Genomic DNA, 22,084 nt, shown 5'->3' on the forward strand with positions numbered 1-22,084 from the left:
TGCAAAAAATAGCGCAGTAAAGTTTGAGAAAGCATCATGTTCATCTGAGAAATGTATAGCAAATTTGTTTTTGAAAACTCTTAAATCTTGAGGTGTAACTTTTTTTTAGGTTTTGATAAACCTGGTCACAAAAGGGTATAATTAATAATGTGGTTGGAGTTTGAATGGTGTATTTTTGTTACAGATTGTAAAACTGGCTATCTACGGTATGCTGCCAAGGAATTTGCTTCGAAGAACGATGATGCAAAGGTTGCATCTCTTCCCAGGTGAGGTAAGTTTAACAGGCATCAATTTTATTTTCTCTATTAAACATCCAAATTCAGTTGTTGATGTTTCTTGTTACATAATCTCTCCTTTGTTGGGAGTGAATATGTGCTCCCATTAGAGCGGACAAGTTTGCTGAGCTAGCTGTTCTGGACTAAGTGACCAATTTCCAAGTTTTACAAGCGTCTTCATTAAAAAGCCAGCTGCTCTTGTGCGTTTGTAGCCCCCATTTAGTCTAGTTATATTGCAGCCTTGCCTTTGAAGGCCCCACTGATATAAACTAAGCAGAGTAGCATGCCTCTGAGAGTAGAGCGCTGCTGGCAGCAAGCGTACCTGGCCAGCTTGTCCAGATCTTCCTCTAATATCAGGAAGGTCACTTCCGTAATTAAAAATATACACTATTGCTTGCGAGAAGTTGCTTTAACGTCAGGTCAGTCACTTTTGCAGAGCTGTGACTTTTTTCAATGTATGCATAGTGGTTCTGGTGCTGTTCCATCCTCCAAGCCTGTGCCACAGTATATAAACGGGAATGATTTTGTATCACATACAGCCATAGACTGGTGGAAGTGGTTCAACAACATATAAATGTAGGAGTAAAAGCAGTCTGCCCTGGTGTTGCGGGGACCGGTGAAAGAGCAAGAAATTGATATTTCGCTCTGTTCCATTGCAAGCTAATTTGAGCTGAGCAAAGACCACTCTTACTGCCAGCCAATTTCAACAGCATCTGAGCTTTATTAGTTTGTTGACCCAGCAACCTAAGGACACATGGAGGCAAGCGCTTGCATTCATTTGAGGGAAAGAATAAGAATGTCAAAAACAAATTCTGAAACGATCAGTCTTAATTTCCTTTTATTATATTCCAGCATATAGTACATGTTTTGCGAAATGCTCCTTATGAAAATATTCTGTAATTGAAAACATACATAAATATCCTTCATTGGAAAGGAACTTCAGAATTGAATGCACCTACTTAAAAAAAAAAATGCTCCTGATTTTTATTCCAGTGAACAGTTGTAGGATTACATTTCCATTAACATTGTTTGCTGGGATATATTCTCCTGTCTGTTAAAATTCCATGCTTTTATATTCTATATTTTGAATTAGGCAGAAATACTGTGAGGAGGACAGATATTGGTGACCTGTTTCTTTAGATTTACAAACACACTCTCTTTGTTTTTCAAAAAACACTCAATGCTGTTGAGATTGTGTATAATTGTGGATGCATTGCCTTAAAGGACCCTGGAGAAGGTTCTGAGAAGAGCAAAGATGATTCGAAGACTTTGGGTTTGATTTTAAGGAGAGACTTTCAGAGCTGAACTTGTTTTCATTGAAGTAAATATTGAGGAGAGACATGATTCAGGTCTTTAAATGCTAAAAGATATATTTTATGGAAAGAAAGACTTTCAGCCAATGCTTTTGAAATGCAGCCACTGTTGTAATGTAACAGGAACTGAGGGACATAGATTTTACTATCAAATTGAAGCTAGAGATTAAAAGGTTTTTTTCCCCTCAGAACCATGGATTTGTGGAACACATTTCCAGCAAAAAGCAATTGATGCTGTGTCGATGAACTCCTTTTTACAAAAGCTGTGTATGTATTTGGTTGGGATTAGCATTGATGGTGCTAGGAATAAATATAGAGGGATAATTTAATACTCCATGCTATGAAATAGTTCCTGTGCATGCTCTGGGTGTGGTGTTGAGCGCAGCAGACTAAGACTGAATCATGGAGGTGTAAGGATGGATAAATGCTCTAACATTTTGCTTGATTAATTTTTAGATTAGACAGTTCTTGATTAAATAGCTGGGGTAAAGTCCGTGTTTAGATAGATTGCATGTGGCCTGTGGAAAGAACAGACTTGAAGAACTTGTATAAATACAAGTTGTTGTTGTTGTTGACCAGGTAATCTGTTTTATATCTGTCTAATATTGATTGAGGGATAAATATTGGCCAGGACACCGGGGTTAACTCCCCTCCTCTTCTTCGAAAGAGTGCCCTGGGATCTTTTACACCCATCTGACAGAGCAGACGGGGCCTCGGTTTTACAGTTCATTTGAACGACGGCACCTCCGAGAGTGCAGCACTCCCTCAATATTGCACTGGAGTGTTAGTCTAGATTTTTGTGCTCAGGTCCCTGGAGTGGGACTTGAAACTACAACCTTCTGACTCAGAAGGCAAGGTTGCGAGCTACTGAGCCAAAGCTGACAGGTAAGATGAATTTGGAAAGCTTATTTATCCACTTGATTGGAGACCAGCTATTGCTTATGCAACATGAGACATTGTGGTTTCACTTAGTAAAGATAGTAATACCCTGTAGCATCTTCCCAAATCTTTCTTCCATCATCTGATTGTGCTGAGGCCAATTATACCATCCCTACCATTAACTTGGCTGGCCTCCCACATTCTACCCTACATAAACTAGAGGTGATCCAAAACTCGGCTGCCCGTGTCCTAACTCGCACTAAGTCCCGCTCACCCATCACCCCTGTGCTCGCTAACCTACATTGGCTCCCGGTTAATCAATGCCTCAATTTCAATATTCTCATCCTTGTTTTTAAATCCCTCCATGGCCTCGCCCCTCCCTATCTCTGTTATCTCCTTCAGCCTCTCAACCCCCTGAGATGTCTGCGCTCCTCTAATTCTGCTCTCTTGAGCATCCCTGATTATAATCGCTCAACCATTGGTGGCAGTGTCTTTTGTTGCCTAGGCCCTAAGCTCTCCTATTCCCTGCCTAAACCTCTCCACCTCTCTACCTCTCTTTCCTCCTTCAAGACCCTCCTACCTCTTTGACCAAGTTTTTGGTCACCTGCCCTAATTTCTCCTTGTGTAGCTCGGTATCAAATTTTTTATCTACTAATACTCCTATGAAGCACCTTGAAATGTTTCACTATGTTAAAAGTGCTATATAAATACAAGTTGTTGTTTTTGAACTTACTGGCTTTTCTTGTTCAACGTGTTCTGTGTTAACTATAGCTAAAATTGCTACAAATAGTAGACTATAGCTGTTGACCATTAATTTAATCTGTGTCTTTTTTCTATTTTCCACTTATGATCTTAAGGGACCCTGGTTGAAAATAATGTGACCGATTACTCGACTATAACTATAGTCGCAGTATATACAAAATAGGCATAAGCAATTCCCATATTTGGGGATCATTGGCTGTGAATCTTCTGACTTGCATAGCTGAACAGTAATAGTGATCGTCCCACAGACTAGTTAAGCAACAGCCTGACATAGTCATATTCACAGAATCATGGACTCAATTTTCCCCAAGCCCATTTTCTGGCGTATTGCCAGAGTTATGCCCATTTTTCTAGGCCAGAAATGCGGCAGAAATATTTTGCCAAAGTTTCCTCGATGTATAATTCCAATTTGTTGCCGCGCTGCGTGTTCAGTTGCCTTGGGGGGTGGAATCTGCTGTCTGCGGCAAAAAACAAAGCTGCACCTTCTGCGCATGCGCGAAGAAAAAAGTTCCGTTTTTGACATCGTTCCAATGGACGTGCATGCTCAGTACAGCTCGGATTTGGCAATGAGCCATTTTTAAAGAGCCAATTGTGTGTATGAGAAGGAGTTGGAAAAATCGCAGCTGGAGCAGTACAAGATGCACCGCGATGCAAGGAGCAAGAATTTCTTACAGGAAGAAGTGGAGGCACTAGTTACTGTGATTGAGAACAGACGGCAGGAGCTGGACACCAGCAGAGGTCAGATAAAAGTTCGCCCAAAGAAATGAAGAAATGCTCGAACCAGGTTGCAGAAGATTACTGTGCAATGGTGACCACCATGAGATCTAGAGGTCAGTGTAAAAAGAAGTGGCAGGACCTTGGTCAAGTACTTAGTGTAAGTAATATTTTCATTTATTCAATGGAATTGTAATTGTAAATGTGACCAGCTGTATATGTCCCACCCAGCAGAAAGACACCCTCTCTAAAAAGTTACATTTTCATCTTTGCAGAGGAAAGTGGCACTTAATGAAAGGGAAAGAACTCGAACAGGAGTCCCAGCAAATCCGCACCCACTGACACCCTTGGAAGAGAGGGTTGCTACTTTGCTTTTTTCCAAGCAGAACCCATCAATCAGTACTGCACAAGCTGGGCCCACACTCGAGGGAGAGGGTAAGTCCTGCAACTTCATTATGGTCCTTCAAATCAGCCTGCTGCCTGGCGTGTGATGTGTGAGCCTACTCATGCCACCCACCCTTCCCCCTCCTCTGTTGCTAACCATTTGACTGTTCTATTATCTTTTGCAGAACGTGAAGCTAACCCTGACGATGCAGAAGAAGATTCAGACGAGGACGAGCCGGAAGAGGCGAATATCTTCCGATCCAACCCTCCAGACCAAGAACATGGGTGGAGAGGGGGAGGTGATGGAGCTGGATGAAGCTCCCACTGTTGTACTGACTTTGGAGGAGGTGCCGCTCATGGAGGTGACAGCCCCTTCCGTGACTAGTGGTTTGAGTGTTGGTGGGACATTCCATGGTTTCACACCTTCCGAGGTTGCGGGTTCCAGTAGTGTATTGCAGCAAGGCACACCCAGGGCCCCACCATCCCAGGCTGTGGTTTGGGTGCGAGCCACAGCTGTGGGGAGGAGGGGAAGGAGAGCTCGACTACGCTCTCCTGAGGTGCAGGATCTAACAGATGTGGTTCAGATAATGTCATTGAGTGCGGAGAGCATTGACCTTACCCGGATCACTCCTGTACGCCATCAGTGGGGTGAGCGATGTAATAGCGGGACTGTTGGGAGAAGTAACAGCAATGACACAAGAAATGGGAACGATTTCCGGGACCATCAGTGAGGAATAATGGGCATGAGGGAGGGAATGTCAGAGGTAGTGCAAACCACGTCACTGACCATGAGGGAGGGAATGCTGCAGGTCATTGAGACACTGTCAGGGCGCATGAGGGACGGCATGTTGGAGTTAGCTGCTGCAATAAGGGAACACACCCAGACCCCGCGCCCATTGACAGAATCAACTGTCACTCCCACTCCAATACCCACACCAGCCTCTGAAGAGCCAGGCCCTCCAACTTGCCGCCTGACGCTGACGCCCTCACCCTCAAGAGATGCAGAGTACCCGAGATGTTAGAAAGAATAAACTTGGTACCAAGCCCAGAAACACTGTGCCACCTCCTGTGGGCAGGGGTTGTGGAGTATCCAAGACCAAACGCAATGAGCGGTTTTAGAATAAGGGGGATGAGAGATGGGTGCAGCCTTTCTTTGCTGCTGCTGCTGTTATTATTGTTACTGTTGTAACTGTTCTCAAATTAAAAGTTTTTTGCAAGTTATGTAAATTTACAAATTTTTAAGTGATTTTAAAGGGTGATATTAAAGTAAAGTTTGTTACAGGAATAAATTTATTGAAGTTAAGTACATTGTAAACTTTTGAATAAAATATATTTTACATTAAAACTGAATCATTTTCTATTAACACAACACAACGTTACGGAACAGCTCCAAACAGTAAACATATTCATGTGGAATAGTTGTCGCTGAGCCCACGGGCATCAGTAAAGCGTTCACGGATGAGCTGCTGGCGCAACGCTCGAGCAATCATTAAAGGGGCACCATGACACGTGCTCTTGCCTCAGGCACTTGCATAGCTTCCTCATCCTCCTCCTCCTGCTTGTCACCTGCATCTTCCACGTCATTATCATCAGCCACTCTCACCGCAGGTGGGTCTTCCACTACCAGCTGTTACTGCCTCATGATGGCTAAGTTATGCAGCATGCAGCACACAACAGTGAATTGACCGACAATCTCAGGTGAGTACAGCAAATAGTCTCCGGAATGGTCCAGGCATTGGAAACGCTGTTTCAATATGCCAATGGTCCTCTCAATGATGCTGCGTGTCACAATGTACAACATGTTGTATTGACATCAGCTTCCATCCGGGTTACGCATAGGGGCGTCATGAGCCAGGTGGCGAGACGGCACCCTTTGTCTCCCATAGCCAGCTCTGCCCTTCTGGCTGCTGCTGCTGAAACATGACAGATATAACGCTGTTACGTAGGATGAACACATGGGTGCTGCCAGGGTATCTTGCATCCACTGACATGATATAATGCATGTCGTCACACATGAGCTGCATATTAATGGAGTCTTTTCTGTTCCTGTACATCTCGGAATCCTTCAAAGGTGTTCACAAGGTGATGTGGGTACAATCAATGCAGCCCTGTACCTTTGGGAAGCCAGCAATCCTGGAGAAGCCCATAGCTCTGTCATGGATTGCTTGGGCAGTCATGGGGAACTTTATGAAGTCATTCCTACGCACATGCAGTGAAGCCGTGACTTGGCGAATGGAGACGTGTGTTGCATGTTGAGAAATGGTGCACACATCCCCAGTTGTAGCTTAAAACGATCCAGAGGCATAGGATAAAAGTGCAGCTATAACCTTCACTTCAACTGACAAAGCAGTCCTCCTGATGATTCTAGGTTGCAGGTCTGCTTTGACCAACTCTCAGATCTCAGTTACAACTTCTTTGCGGAAACGCAGCCTTCTGACATGGTCTGCATCACACTCAGGTGGAGGTATGAACGCCTGTCTCGATATACCCGAGGTGGGTAAGGCTTCCTGCCCAGCACCCTACAGGTTCTGATGTTCCTGATGCGATGCAGTCGAATCAGTTGTCTCCTACGTAGTACCATGATGCAGAAGGCTCACACAGTGTATGGTATTGTCAGTATTACCCCCATACTTAAATTTAACCTTTGAAAGACGTTCACTGGTGGTGTGTGAGTGAGTAAGAAAAAAGAGAAAACTTCTGAAATCCAACAAATTTACACTTCTATGTTGATGGGTAAAAAAGGTTGAACTTTATTATTGATTTTGACAGTGTTCGTGACTCCCTCCAAAATCTTCGATTTAAAAACAGTGGCATCTTTCAGCGCAGATTTGTGAATGTGCGCTGGTTTTCTTAACTCACCAGAAGGTTTTACGGGAGTCGCCAGATACGCCGACCTCAGAGAAAAAAATGTTGGCCAAATTGCGAACAATGAGGGAGAAAAAAAATGGCCTCTAAAAATCGTAACTAAGTCAGTTATGCCGGCGCAGATCGCAGAGGGAAACTTTGAAAAAAATAAATACGGCAAAAAAAACGGTGCGCGCCAAAAAATGGCACAAATGAACGTGAAAAATTGACCCCCATTCTTTTGAGCCAAAGTCCCAGACTGCTCTATCACCATCCCTGGGTATGTCATGTGCTACCGGCAGGATGGACCCACCCAAGGTGGTGGCAAAGTGGTATACAGCTGGGAGGGAGTGGCCTTGGGAGTCCCCATCATTGACTCCGTCCCCATGAAGACTCATGGCATCAGGTCAAGCATGGGCAAGTAAACCTCCTGCTGATTACCACCTACTGCCCCCCCTCAGCTGATGAATCAGTACTCCATGCTGAACACCACTTGGAAGAAGCACTGAGGGTAGCAATGGCACACAATGTACTCTGCAATCACTCTTAAGACTGGGTCTGTGGCCGGTGGTGAGAGAATCAACACGAGGGAAAAACCTACTTGACCTCGTCCTCACCAATTGACCTGTTGCAGATGCATCTTTCCATGATGGTATTGGTAGCAGTGACCACCGCACAGTCCTTGTGCAGACGAAGTTCCGTTTTCATGCTGAGGGCATCCTCCGTCGTGTTGTGTGGCACTACCACCATGCCAAATGAGGTAGATTCAGAACAGATCTAGCAGCGTAAAACTGGGCCATCAGCAGCAGCTGAATTGTATTCCACAGCAATCTGTAACCTCATGGCCTGGCATATCCCTCACTCTACGACTACCATCAAGCCAGGGGACCAACCCTGGTTCAGTGAAGAGTGTAGAAGAGCAAGCCAGGAACAGCACCAGGCGTACCTAAAAATGAGGTGCCAACCTGGGGAAGCCACAACACAGGACTACATGCATTCTATACAGTGGAAGCAGTATGCTGTAGACAGAGCTAAGCGATCCCACAATCAACCGATCAGATCAAAGTTCTACAGTCATGCCACATCCAGTCATGAATGGTGGACAATTAAACAACTAATGGGAGGAGGAGGCTCCATGATGGTGGAGCCCAGCAAACAAGCTTTGCAACCATCTTCAGCCAGAAGTGCAGAGGGGATGATCCATATCGGCCTTCTCCTGAGGTCCCCACCATCACAAGCCACTCATCAGTCAATTCGATTCAGTCCACGTGATTTCAAGAAACGGCTGAGCGCACGGGATACAGCAAAGGCTATGGGCCCTGATAACATCCCAGCTGTCGTGCTGAAGACTTATGCTGCAGAACTAGCCATGCCTCTAGCCAAGCTTTTCCAGTATAGCTATAACACTGGCATCTATCCGACCATGTGGAAAACTGCCCTGGGTATGTCCTGTCCATCAAAAGCAGGACAAATCCAATCCGATCCGGCCAATTACCGCCCCATCAGATAAGCTCTTAAAATTCTAACTTAAGAAAAATGTCAGTGAGGGCAAAACAAAGATTGGGGCTCTCACAGGGGGAAAAGGTAAACCTGAAATAAAGATGAACAAACTTTATAAAAAAAAAACAAAGCTAGAATTTCACCAGCCTAACGTGCATTTTAACACGATTTTTTCACGTTAAAACAACTTTTTTGTCCTTTATTTAAGTGCTTAAAATTCCACAAACCTTAAGGATGGTGTTGTCAAAATATCGCCATTTTCAGTAACACCATACCTAAAAAAAAAAGTACTGCCTAAGTTTGGCCATTTGGCACCACCGTACTCGCTTCGCAAAACACCGTTTTGAAAAACCTTGCGTTGCAGCTTCAAGAACGTCGGTAAGTAAAACCCATAAAAATGTAAGTTGATTTTTTTTTTCAGCGATTCCGTTAATGCTTTTGTGAATGTTTTCTCAATTTTTATTTTTTTATTTTTGAAATTATTGGAGGGGTGTTTTCCCTTGTATTTTTCGCAATATCGACCTTACGGTAAAGTTGGGAGAGGACGCCGTTTTCCAACACGATTCCTCCATCAACACTGTTTTTTAACCACGGGGGTATTTTTTGGCCAAACTTACCCCCATTAAAAAATGGCGAAATTTTTCTTATTTTTTCACTAAAATGGCGTTATTTGTCAAATGGTTATGGTTGCACAGTGCAGCCTGTGTCGGAGCAGTAAATGACAGACGCAATTTCAGGATTTCCGTATGTACCAAATCCCAAAGTTGCAGTCAATTTCATACAGAGTGCTGCAAATTCAGGGCCAATGAGTTTATTTTCTATATTGTAATTCTACCTGGTAGGTAGGTACATGAGACGAGAAGAATCGTTTCAGTAAGGTAATATATACTAATTCAAACAACTACTTGCATGAAGTTGCAAAAACTGGGTAGCTCCCATTTAGGGATCTTGGCTTTGCTTAAGTTTATGCTTCAAACAACAGCAAACTCTTTGGTAAAAGTTCAATGCTAATTTTTAAATGGCGGACCGACGGACTCACCCACTCACTCAGTCTTGAAGTGTAGTCACTGTTGCAATGTAGGAAATGCGGCAGCCAATTTGCACACAAGCAAGCTCCCACAAACAGCAATGTGATAATGACCAGATAATCTGTTTTTTTGTTATGTTGATTGACGGGTAAATATTGCCCAGGACACCAGGGATAACTCCCCTGCTCTTCTTCGAAATAGTGCCATGGGATCTTTTAGAAGGCAGGAAAGTGTGCAGAATATTAAGGGAGGTAGTGGCTTTCTTGTGTAGCAGTGTGAGTGTGGCAAATGATAGATTGCAGCTGTTCTGAAATTCTTCTTCCTATATCTGATTTACAACCTGAAGGCTAATCCATTTTATATCCATTTAGATCTGTACTTTTTCTCCTCAAGTTAAAATTACCTGAAGTATCAAACTGTCGACATCTCTTATTGGTAAAACACTCTCTTTAAAGATTAAATGGTGGTGGAGGCTCGAAGGGCCGAACAGCCTGCTCCTGTACCTATTTTCTATGTTAATGCTTTACAAAATAGTCAGCTGAATTCCAGGGTTCTGGAGCAACCTTTACAAAATTGTTTATTCGAGAGAATTACTATTTAGATTCATCTCTATAAATATTTTTCTGTAAAGATCTGGAAGAGTTACAGAAGCCTGGCCATCTGGTTCTACCCTGTGCAAAACAGAAAATCCAATTTTAAACGAAAATGTGAAGAAGAATAAGGTTCTCGCCAAGACTCCATATGTTCAATTCATCTCCTTATGAACATAGTTGATTTTTCCTTCCAACAGCCTTTGTAAATCCGACTGTCTTTATTTAACTTTTAAAGGAAAATGTCTTCATGTTCTTGCATTATCTTCAGTCATTGAATTTTCCTACTATTTAACATATTAGTATTTCTTGCATGAACATTTGTGGTTGATATCTGTGATGACATTTTGCTACTATTAACCATCCAAACTAATTCAGAATAAGCTTATGAGCAATAAGTCTCACCTCGGGGGTGCAGTTCCTACCACGTCAGCTGTTTAAAAAAACCTGCCAGTATATACTGATACCTAGACTTCCTTCTGTCTCATCTGCTGTTCTCGCACAATGTTCTCCCAATGTAGTGTTCTTCATGCACTGATTAAAGGTTTTGAAAAAATCCTTGCTTGTGAAGATGAATATTATTAATCTGCTTTAACTTGCATTGTATTTTATCGTACAGCTTAGTAAAGGACTGGTTCATGTAGGATCCTCTTGCTCTCCTTCAGTGGTGCACAAAAATAAGGGAAATCAAGTAACTTTCCAGCAACATGCTGTACGTGACACTGCATGAAATAAGGGACACTAGAAGGGGGGAAAAGCCTGATTGTCATATCTACCAACCATATTGCTCGGCATTATCTCACTTACCCGACCTTCAGAGTCCGAGGGCAGCAGAAAGCCAGCTGCAGAGAAGTGCCAACAATTGTAGGCACATCAACTGCTGACCTGCACAGCCAGTGACACTAGCATTCATCTGTGGTCTCAACCTTGCCTCACATCTTACAAAGCATTCTGTAGACTTAGCGGCTTGGTGCCATAGACCGGCACAGAGGTGTGACTCTGTTTGCTACCACCTCATGCTTCCGGCAGGATCGGGCACTAGGCTGCTCAGTCACTTGTCTACAGACCCATTCCTGCACATTGGAGTTCATTTTTGTCTGTGGCTTCTTCCTTACCTCTTCAGCCTTGGCAAAGGCTGTTAATGGGTTGAGATGTATCTTGAGTCTTTTTAAAGGCTTTCAGAATTTTTGTCCCCTATTCTAACTTTCTCCTTTAATTGTGCCCTTGCCTATAATTTCACCTGTGTACATTTCAGCTCTAACCACCCTCCCAAATTATACCTGAATCTGCAAATAATTATATAAATGGTTGACCCAGGAAATTTGGGGATTACAGGGTATTAGCATTTTACAATGCTGGTCGGTTTAGCCCTAGTTCTTAATCCTTCAGTTTAATTGGTACAAGTAGATGAAAATCTCCACAGAGGCTACAACTGATGAGTTACCAGCACAACTAGTTATGTGATATTTTGAAAAGATAATGGCCCGGAAATCCCAGTTTCTCCTTCCCACGGGCGTTCGACTGGATTCTAGAAAAAAAGGGCACCTATCTGAAGCTGCTGCGCCCACGCGAGGTCCCAATCCTGAGGCCTCCCTTGACTGTGCATCGCAGCACGTGCACGTCGGGACGTGCGCAGGCCTGAAGCTGGAGTCACATGGCTCTGGGCAGCCAATCAGGTATAGTATAATCTCATTCATAATAATGGGAACTCCGTAAGTTGGAGTTCCCATTATTATGAAAAAGAAACAGCCCCCAAAACACACGTAACCAATAATAAAAGATAGAAAAATTGCACAACATATTTTTATTAATTTAACTTAGTTATTTATGTATTTAAAATAAATATATATTTTTCTGATTTAAAATTTTTTTTTAATTATGGTTTAAAATAAACTTACCATAGTGGGGAGGGTTTTTAACAATAAAATGTGTTTTTAAAATTTTATTTTACAATGTTTTTTGTGTGTTTGAAAACTCTTACGCCTGTAAAAGTAGGCTATGCGCCTGCTTGTATCAGACGCAAGCGTTTTCAGGACATTTGCTGGGCAGCTCCAGCTTGACAGATCGGAAAAGCCAGTTTTCAGCGCATGCGCATTGTGCGCTGAAAATCGGCTTTTCCAATGCCTTCTTAGGTCCGTACAAACTCCATACGGACCCAGGGAGGCTAGAATTTCAGGGACACTATTTTTATTCCCTTGTGTTTGATGTCTCTATACTGGATCCAATGTTTGCCTTTCTGTAATGTGATATTATGCGCAGCCATTAAATGTGAGGTTAACTGTTCAAGGGACAGGGAAAGATAGTGAATAAGAAGTAATGTAGGTCAGTAAAATGTAACATGAGGCTTCTTAAAGTGGCACATACATGAAGCAGGCTCAGAGAAGGAAGGATTGAAGTCACAACCAAAAATAATGTCCACCACAAGCCTAGCTGCCTCTGCATGTACTGCAGTTCAAATACAGTCTGCACTGCTCATAGCGAGCATGCTCGTGAGAGTTTTGGTTTTATGTAATTGTGTTACAGTGATGAATGGGAGCTAATGTTGTGTTCATTTGACTCCTATTTGTGACAATAAATTGACCAATTTCCTACCAGCCCTTTCAATTAAAAAAAAATCAAAAATTACTTGAGGTGCCTTAAAAAATAAGATTTTAATTTAATATCCTTGCAGTGTTGTATTGTACATTCTTCTTAACTTGGAACTGACATACCAAAAAGCAAACATTTGCCCAAAATGTTTGATAAATCTTAAATGCGGTGACATTTTCTTAATTGCTTTTTTATTTCATAAGGTGATTCCAGATGAAATTCTTAAGAACCTGGTAGAAGAGCTTCCACAGCCACGCCATGTACCCAGAAGGTTGAATGAGTACACACAAGAGGAGATTAATGCTTTCCCAAGGCTATGGACACCGTAAGTAGAATATACCCTTCAGTTGATAGGCCGAATATAAAAGTATAAAATAGCACGGCTAGCTGCTTTTAAACTTTTAAACTATTTTCTTTCATTTAACACTTTATATTGGATTAGGTTCAGAACAATAAAATTCTATACTGAGTAATGAGGTGCGTGTTTGTGCCAGTGCAGCCTTCGGCCGTCTGAGGAAAAGAGTTTTCGAAGACCAGGCCCTCAAATATATCACCAAGCTCATGGTCTGCAGGGCTGTAGTAATACCCAACCTCCTGTATGGATCAGAGGCATGGACGATGTGTAGAAGGCACCTCATGTTGCTGGAGATATATCACCAACGATGTCTCCGCAAGATCCTGCAAATCCCCTGGGAGGACAGGCGCACCAACATCAGTGTGCTCGTCCAGGCTTAACATTCCCAGTATTGAAGCACTGACCACACTTGATCAGCTCCGCTGGGCAGGCCACATAGTTCGCATTCCAGACACGAGACTCCCTAAGCAAATGCTCTATGTGGAGCTCTTTCATGGCAAATGAGCCAAAGGTGGGCAACGGAAATGTTACAAGGACACCCTCAAAGCCTCCCTGGTAAAGTGCGACATCACCACTGACATCTGGGAGACCCTGGCCGAAGACCGCCCTAGGTGGAGAAAGTGCATCCGAGAGGGCGTTGAGCTCTTCGAGTCTCAATGATGAGAGCAAGAGGCCAAGCGCAGGCAGCGGAAGGAGCGTGCGGCAAACCAGTCCCACCCACCCCTTCCTCGACGAATGTCTGTCCCACCTGTAACAGGGTCTGTGGCTCTCGTATTGGACTGTTTAGCCACCAGAGAACTCACATTAGAAGTGAAAGCAAGTCTTCCTCGATTCTGAGGGACTGCCTATGTGGATGACTTCAATACAGAAGTGGATAGTGCTTTGTATATTTTTCTATTTTTACTGAATGATAAAAACTGATGATTTACTGCTGCGTCCTAATCAGCTTTTCCCACTGGTGATGAATTGCATTTGACAATTGTGTTTCTGATAAAGCTTTTAATTCTCCGTTTTCTCTAAAGCTCACTGGTGTTCTAATAATTGGAAATTGTGTGAATTTAGCTTTTCCGATTGCAGAGAAGTCCTTTCATACTGAGCACAGCAGGGGAAACATCTGGAAGTGAATGGAGCATGAATTATAGGTCCAGACAATGAAGATGTACAGAATATACCATTTCTCCCTGGAGACCCATCTGTTTGTGGTCCAGGGCATAAAGTTAATATCTTTAACCAAAGTATTTATTAGTAGCTGGAAAAACATTGCTCAAAGATTTATTTTTAAATATTTTTGCCAGAGGACGAAGGGAGAAGAAATATGAGCTGTAACTGTTGGAATGATCTATCTCTCCGTCTCTCTCTCTCTCTCTCCTTGCATTTCTTGCTTGCTTCTCCTCTCGCTTGTTCTCTCTGTCGCTTACTCTCTCTCCATCGCACTCTCTCTCTCCGTCGCACTCTCTCTCTCTCCGTCGCACTCTCTCTCTGTCGCACTCTCTCTCTCCATCGCACTCTCTCTCCATCGCACTCTCTCTCCGTCGCACTCTCTCTCTCCGTCGCACTCGCTTTCTCTCCGTCGCACTCTCTCTCTCTCCGTCGCTCCCTCTCTCTCTCCGCACTCTCTCTCCGTCGCACTCTCTCTCCGTTGTGCTCTCTCTCTCCGTCGCACTCGCTTTCTCTCCGTCGCACTCTCTCTCTCTCTCCGCACACTCTCTCTGTCGCACTCTCTCTCAGTCGCATTCTCTCTCCGTTGCACTCTCTCTCCTTCACACACTCCGTCGCGCTCGCTCGCTCTCTCTCCGTCGCGCTCGCTCGCTCTCTCTCCGTCGCGCTCGCTCGCTCTCTCTCCGTCGCGCTCGCTCGCTCTCTCTCCGTCGCGCTCGCTCGCTCTCTCTCCGTCGCACGCACTCTGTCTCTCCGTCTCTCGCTCTCTCCGTCGCACGCTCGCTCTCCGTCGCACGCTCTCTGTCTCTCCGTCGCTCGCTCTCGCTCTCTCCGTCGCACGGTCGCTCTCGATCTCTCCGTCGCACGGTCGCTCTCGATCTCTCCGTCGCACGGTCGCTCTCGATCTCTCCGTCGCACGCTCGCTCTCGCTCTCTCCGTCGCACGCTCGCTCTCGCTCTCTCCGTTGCATGCTCGCTCTCCGTCGCTCGTTTGCTCTCCGTCGCTCGTTTGCTCTCCGTCGCTTTCTCCGTCGCGCTCTCGCTCTCCTCGTCGCACGCTCGCTCTCGGTCTCTCCGTCGCACGCTCTCGCTCTCCGTCGCACGCTCTCGCTCTCCGTCGCACGCTCTCGCTCTCTCCGTCGCACGCTCTCGCTCTCTCCGTTGCACGCTCGCTCGCTCTCTGAGGTTCACTCGCTCTCACTCTCCTCGTCGCGCACTCGCTCTCCTCGTCGCGCTCTCGCTCTCTCCGTCGCTCGCTTGCTCTCCGTCGCTCGCTCGCTCGCTCTCTGAGGTTCACTCGCTCTCGCTCTCCTCGTCGCGCTCTCGCTCTCCTCGTCGCGCTCTCGCTCTCTCTGTCGCGCGCTAGCTCTCGCTCTCTCTGTCGCGCTCTCGCTCTCTCTGTCGCGCTCTCGCTCTCTCTGTCGCGCTCTCGCTCTCTCCGCCGCTCGCTTGCTCTCCATCCGTCGCGCGCTCGCTCTCCCTCCGTCGCGCGCTCGCTCTCCCTCCGTCACGCGCTCGCTCTCTTTCTTTCTGTCGTACGTTCTCTGTTGCATGTTCGCTCTTTCTCACACGCTCTCTCTCTGTTGCACGCGCTCTCCCTTGCACGCTCGCTCTCTCTCTCCGTCCCACGCTCGTTCTGTCTTTCCATCGCACGTTCACTTTCTCTTTGTATCCGTTGCTTGCTCTCTCTCTCCGTCGCTCGCGCGCTCTCTCTCTCTCCGTCACTCGCGCTCTCTCTCTCTGCGTCGCTCGCGCTCTCTCTCTGCGTCGCTCGCGCTCTCTCTCTCTGTCGCTCGCGCTCTCTCTCTCTCCCTCCGTCGCGCTCTCTCGCTCCGTCGCTCGCGCTCTCTCTCCGTCGCTCGCACTCTCTCTCTCCCTCCGTCGCGCTCTCTCGCTCCGTCGCTCGCACTCTCTCTCTCTCCGTCGCTCGCGCTCTCTCTCCCTCCGTCGCTCGCGCTCTCTCTCTCCGTCGCTCGCGCTCTCTCTCTCTCTCCGTCGCTCGCGCTCTCTCTCTCTCTCCGTCGCTCGCGCTCTCTCTCGGCGTCGCTCGCGCTCTCTCTCTGCGTCGCTCGCGCTCTCTCTCTCTGTCGCTCGCGCTCTCTCTCTCTCCCTCCGTCGCGCTCTCTCTCTCCGTCACTCGCGCTCTCTCTCTGTCGCTCGCGCTCTCTCTCTCTCCCTCCGTCGCGCTCTCTCTCTCCGTCACTCGCGCTCTCTCTCTGCGTCGCTCGCGCTCTCTCTCTCTCCCTCCGTCGCGCTCTCTCTCTGCGTCGCTCGCGCTCTCTCTCTCTGTCGCTCGCGCTCTCTCTCTCTCCCTCCGTCGCGCTCTCTCTCTCTGTCGCTCGCGCTCTCTCTCTCTCCCTCCGTCGCGCTCTCTCTCTCCGTCACTCGCGCTCTCTCTCTGCGTCGCTCGCGCTCTCTCTCTCTCCGTCGCTCGCGCTCTCTCTCCGTCGCTCGCACTCTCTCTCTCCCTCCGTCGCGCTCTCTCGCTCCGTCGCTCGCACTCTCTCTCCGTCGCTCGCGCTCTCTCTCTCTCCGTCGCTCGCGCGCTCTCTCTCTCCGTCGCTCGCGCTCTCTCTCTCTCCGTCGCTCGCGCTCTCTCTCTCTCCGTCGCTCGCACTCTCTCTCGCTCCGTCGCTCGCACTCTCTCTCCGTCGCTCGCGCTCTCTCTCTCTCCGTCGCTCGCACTCTCTCTCTCCGTCGCTCGCGCTCTCTCTCTCTCCGTCGCTCGCACTCTCTCTCGCTCCGTCGCTCGCACTCTCTCTCCGTCGCTCGCGCTCTCTCTCTCTCCGTCGCTCGCGCTCTCTCTCTCCGTCGCTCGCACTCTCTCTCTCCCTCCGTCGCGCTCTCTCGCTCCGTCGCTCGCGCTCTCTCTTTCGCTCCGTCGCTCGCGTTCTCCCTCCGTCGCTCACTCTCTCTCTCTCACGCGCCCCCACCCCCCTCTCTCGCGCGCCCCCACCCCCCTCTCTCGCCGCCCCCACGCCCCTCTCTCGCGCGCCCCCACGCCCCTCTCTCGCGCGCCCCCACGCCCCTCTCTTGCGCGCCCCCACGCCCCTCTCTCGCGTGCCCCCACCCCCCTCTCTCGCGTGCCCCCACCCCCCTCTCTCGCGCGCCCCCACGCCCCTCTCTCGCGCGCCCCCACGCCCCTCTCTTGCGCGCCCCCACGCCCCTCTCTCGCGTGCCCCCACCCCCCTCTCTCGCGTGCCCCCACCCCCCTCTCTCGCGCGCCCCCACGCCCCTCTCTCGCGCGCCCCCACGCCCCTCTCTCGCGCGCCCCCACGCCCCTCTCTCGCGCGCCCCCACGCCCCTCTCTCGCGCGCCCCCACCCCCCTCTCTCGCGCGCCCCCACCCCCCTCTCTCGCGCGCCCCCACCCCCCTCTCTCGCGCGCCCCCACCCCCCTCTCTCGCGCGCCCCCACCCCCCTCTCTCGCGCGCCCCCACCCCCCTCTCTCGCGCGCCCCCACCCCCCTCTCTCGCGCGCCCCCACCCCCCTCTCTCGCGCGCCCCCACCCCCCTCTCTCGCGCGCCCCCACCCCCTCTCTCTCGCGCGTCCCCACCCCCTCACGCGTGCCCGCACCTCCCCCTCTCGCACGTCCCACCCCTCTCGCGCACACTCACCCCCCTCTCAGTCGCACTCCCACCCCTCTCTCTCGCGCGCCCCCAACCCCCTCTCTCTCGCGCGTCCCCACCTCTCTCTCGCGTGTGCCCGCACCTCCCCCCTCTTGCGCGTCCCACCCCTCTCGCGCACACTCATCCCCCTCTCAGTCGCACTCCCACCCCACTCTCTCGCGCGCCCCCAACCCTCCTCTCTCGCTCGCCCCCAACCCCCTCTCTCTCGCGCAACCCCAACCCCCTCTCTCTCACGCGTCATTACCCCCCCCTCTCTCGCGCGCCCTCACCCCCTTCTCTCGCGCGCCCTCACCCCCTTCTCTCGCGCGCCCTCACCCCCTCTCTCTCGCGCGCCCTCACTCCCCTCTCTCTCGCGCGCCCCCACTCCCCTCTCTCTCGCACGCCCCCACACTCCCACTCTTGCACGCCCCCACCCCCTCTCTCTCGCACGCCCTCACCCCCTCTCTCACACGCCCTCACCCCCTTCTCTCGCGCGCCCTCACCCCCTCTCTCTCGCGCGCCCTCACTCCCCTCTCTCTCGCGCGCCCCCACTCCCCTCTCTCTCGCACGCCCCCACACTCCCACTCTTGCACGCCCCCACCCCCTCTCTCTCGCACGCCCTCACCCCCTCTCTCACACGCCCCCACCCCCTCTCTCTCGCGCGCCCTCAACCCCCCTCACCCCCTCTCTCGCACGCCCCCACCCTCTCTCTCTCGCGCGCCCCCAACCCCCCCTTTCTCACGCGCGCTCACCCCCCTCACCCCCTCTCTCACACGACCCCACACCTCTCTCTCGCGCGCCCTCACCCCCACCCCCCCCCTCTCTCGCGCCCTCACCCCCCTCTCGTGCGCCCGCACCCCCCCTCTCTCGCGCCCTCGCCCCCCTCTCGCACGCCCCCACCACCCCCCTCTCGCGCGCCCTCGCTCCTCTCTCTTACACGCCATCAGGCCCCTCTCTTGCGTGTCCTGGTTCCCCCCAACCCCCCCACCTCTCTCGTACCCGCCACCCTTCTCATGCATCCTCACCCCACCCTCGCGCCCGCCCCCTCTTCTCTCGCGCGCCCTCACCCCATCTCGTGCCCTCACCCCTCGCGCCCTCACCTCTCTCTCGCGCCCACCCCCTCGCGCTCACCCCCTCTTCTCTCGTGCAACCTCACCCCCTTCTCGCATTCCCTCACCACCACTCTCTCGCTCCCCTCCCCCCCTCGCACACCCTTGTCCCCATCTCTCATGCACTCTTGGCCCCCCACTCGCGCATCCTTGCCCCCCCCCTCACGCACCCCCCTCACGTCCTCTCCCCGTCTCTCTTGCGCTCTCTCCCCATCTCTCCCTCTCCCTCTCCCTCCCTTCCCTGAGCTAAACACTGACAAAATAAAGCCAAGAGTACATTCAGAAATGTGCTGCTCATGCATGCTTTAGAACCTTGGCCATATATCAGCTTCTAGAAATTGCAGGTTTTTTAAACATTAGAGACTGACATCGTAGTTTCCTACACTGGGGACCGAAACCTGTGCAACCACATGTCTTTTGAGTTGCGGAGTGGGGGAAGAGCGAGGAAGAGATGTAGTTGGAGTTCATGGGTTGCTTTGTTTTTTTGTGTTTTTTAAAAATATTTATTATCTGATTACTTTTCGGGATATATAATGAAGTGGGTGGAGAACTATCATGGAAATATATGCAACAGAAGTCGTCTTGGCGAGTTGCTGCAGTGCATCTTGTAGATGGTACACACTGCAGCCACGGTGTGCCAATAGTGCAGGGAGTGAATATTGGAGGTGGTGAATGGAGTGCCAATCCAGCGGGCTGCTTTGCCTTGGATGGTGTCGAGCTTCTTGAGTGTTTTTGGAGCTGCACTCATCCAGGCTATTGGAGAGTATTCCATCACACTCCTGACTTGTCCCTTGTAGATGGTGTAAAGGCTTTGGGGAGTCAGGAGGTGAGACACTTACCGTAGAATCCCCAGCGTCTGACCTGCTCTTGTTGCCACTGTATTTATGTGGCTGGTCCAGTTAAGTTTCTGGTCAATGGTGACCTCCCCCAAGGATATTGATGGTGGGGGATTCAGCAATGGAAATGCCATTGAATATCAAGGGAAGGTGGATAGACTCTCGCTTGTTGGAGATAGTCATTACCTGGCAGGTCAGAGGCTGGGTATTCTGCGGCGAGTATCCCACCTCCTGACTCCCCAAAGCCTTTCCACCATCTACAAGGCACAAGTCAGGAGTGTGATGGAATACACTCCACTTGCCTGGATGAGTGCAGCTCCAAAAACACTCAAGAAGAAGCTCGACACCATCCAAGATAAAGCAGCCTGCTTGATTGGCACCCCATTCACCACCTCCAACATTCACTCCCTGCACCATTGGCGCACCATGGCTGCAGTGTGTACCATCTACAAGATGCACTGCAGCAACTTGTGTGGCACAAATGTTGCTTGCCATTTATCAGCCCAAGCCTGAATGTCGTCTAGGTCTTGCTACATGTGGGCATGGATTGCTTCATTTTCTGAGGAGTTGCAAATGAACCTGAACATTGTGCAGTCATCAGCAAACATCCCCACTTCTGATCTTATGATGGAGGGAAGGTCATTGATGAAACAGCTGAAGATAGTTGGGCCTAGGTCACTGCCCTGAGGAACTCCTGCAGCGATGTCCTGGGGCTGGGATGATTGACCTCCACCAACCACAACCAACAACAACTTGTATTTATATAGCGCCTTTGAAGTAGTGAAAAGTCCTAAGGTGCTTCACAGGAGTGTTATGAGAGAAAAAATTTGACACGAGCCACATAAGGAGAAACAACCTTCTTCCTCTGTGCTAGGTATGACTCCAGCCAGTGGAGCGTTTTCCCCTGATTCCCATTGACTTCAATTTTACTAGGGCTGCTTGATGCCATAGTCGGTCAAATGCTGCCTTGATGTCAAGGACAGTTACTCTCGCCTCACCTCTGGAATTCAGTTGTTTTGTCCATGTTTGGGCCAAGGCTGTAATGAGGTCTGGAGCCGAGTGGTCCTGGCGGAACCCAGACTGAGCATCGGTGAGCAGGTGATACTTGAGTAAGTGATGCTTGATAGCGCTGTCGACAACATCTTCCATCACTTTGCTGATGATTGAGAGTAGACTGATGGGGCGGTAATTGGCCGATTGGATTTGTCCTGCTTTTTGTGGACAGGACATACCTGGGCAGTTTTCCACATTGTCGCGTAGATGCCAGTGTTATAACTGTACTGGAACAGCTTGGCTAGATGCGCGGCTAGTTCTGGAACACAAGTCTTCAGCGTGACAGCCGGGATGTTGTCAGGGCCCATAACCTTTGCTGTATCCAGGGTGCTCAGCCATTTTTTGATATCACATGGAATGAATGGAATTGGCTGAAGACTGGCTTCTGTGATGGTGGGGACCTCAGGAGGAGGCCGATATGGATCATCCACTCGGCACTTCTGGCTGAAGATGGTTGCAAGCGCTTCAGCCTTGTCTTTTGCACTTACGTGCTGGGCTCCACCCATGAACATCCCCATCATTGAGGATGGGAACGTTCATGGAGCCTGCTCCTCCCGTTAGTTGTTTAATTGTCCACCACCATTCACAGCTGGATGTGGCAGGACTGCAGAGCTTTGATCTGATCCATTGATTGTGGGATCGCTTAGCTTTGTTTATTGCCTGCTGTTTCCACTGTTTAGCACACATGTAGTCTTATGTTACAGCTTCCCCAGGTTGGTACCTCATTTTTAGGTACACCTGGTGCTGCTCTTGGCATGCCATCTATAAGATGCACTGCAGCACCTCCGAAACCCATGACCTCTACCACTTAGAAGCACAAGGGCAGCAGACGCATGAGAACACCATCATCTGCAAGTTCCTCTCCAACTTACACACCATCCAAAATATATTGCCGTTCTTTCATCGTCAGTTTTTTAAACAATAAGGGGTTATGGGGAACGGGCAGGGAAGTGGACCTGAGTCCATGATCGGATCAGCCATGATCGTATTAAATGGCGGAGCAAGCTCGAGGGGCCGTACGGCCTACTCCTGCTCCTATTTCTTATGTTCTTATGTCACTGGGTCTAAATCCAGGAACTCCCTACCTAAC

The 22,084-nt window shown here is 49.1% G+C and overlaps 1 protein-coding gene across 4 annotated transcripts in view; it reads left to right on the forward strand.

The window, feature by feature from the left end:
• Nucleotides 1–22,084, forward strand: part of mrpl13 (mitochondrial ribosomal protein L13) — a 194,865-nt gene that overhangs the window by 98,882 nt on the left and 73,899 nt on the right. For 3 of the 4 annotated variants that reach the window (XM_070888813.1, XM_070888820.1, XM_070888797.1), the window contains 2 exons: nt 185–271; nt 13,082–13,203. In XM_070888813.1, coding sequence (XP_070744914.1) covers nt 185–271; nt 13,082–13,203 — 209 coding nt within the window. Of the gene's footprint in view, nt 1–184; nt 272–13,081; nt 13,208–22,084 lie in introns of those variants that run through there. The other variant, XM_070888806.1, reaches the window with a different exon arrangement.

Source organism: Pristiophorus japonicus, chromosome 1 (assembly GCF_044704955.1).
Source record: "Pristiophorus japonicus isolate sPriJap1 chromosome 1, sPriJap1.hap1, whole genome shotgun sequence".
NCBI classification, from domain to species: domain Eukaryota; kingdom Metazoa; phylum Chordata; class Chondrichthyes; family Pristiophoridae; genus Pristiophorus; species Pristiophorus japonicus.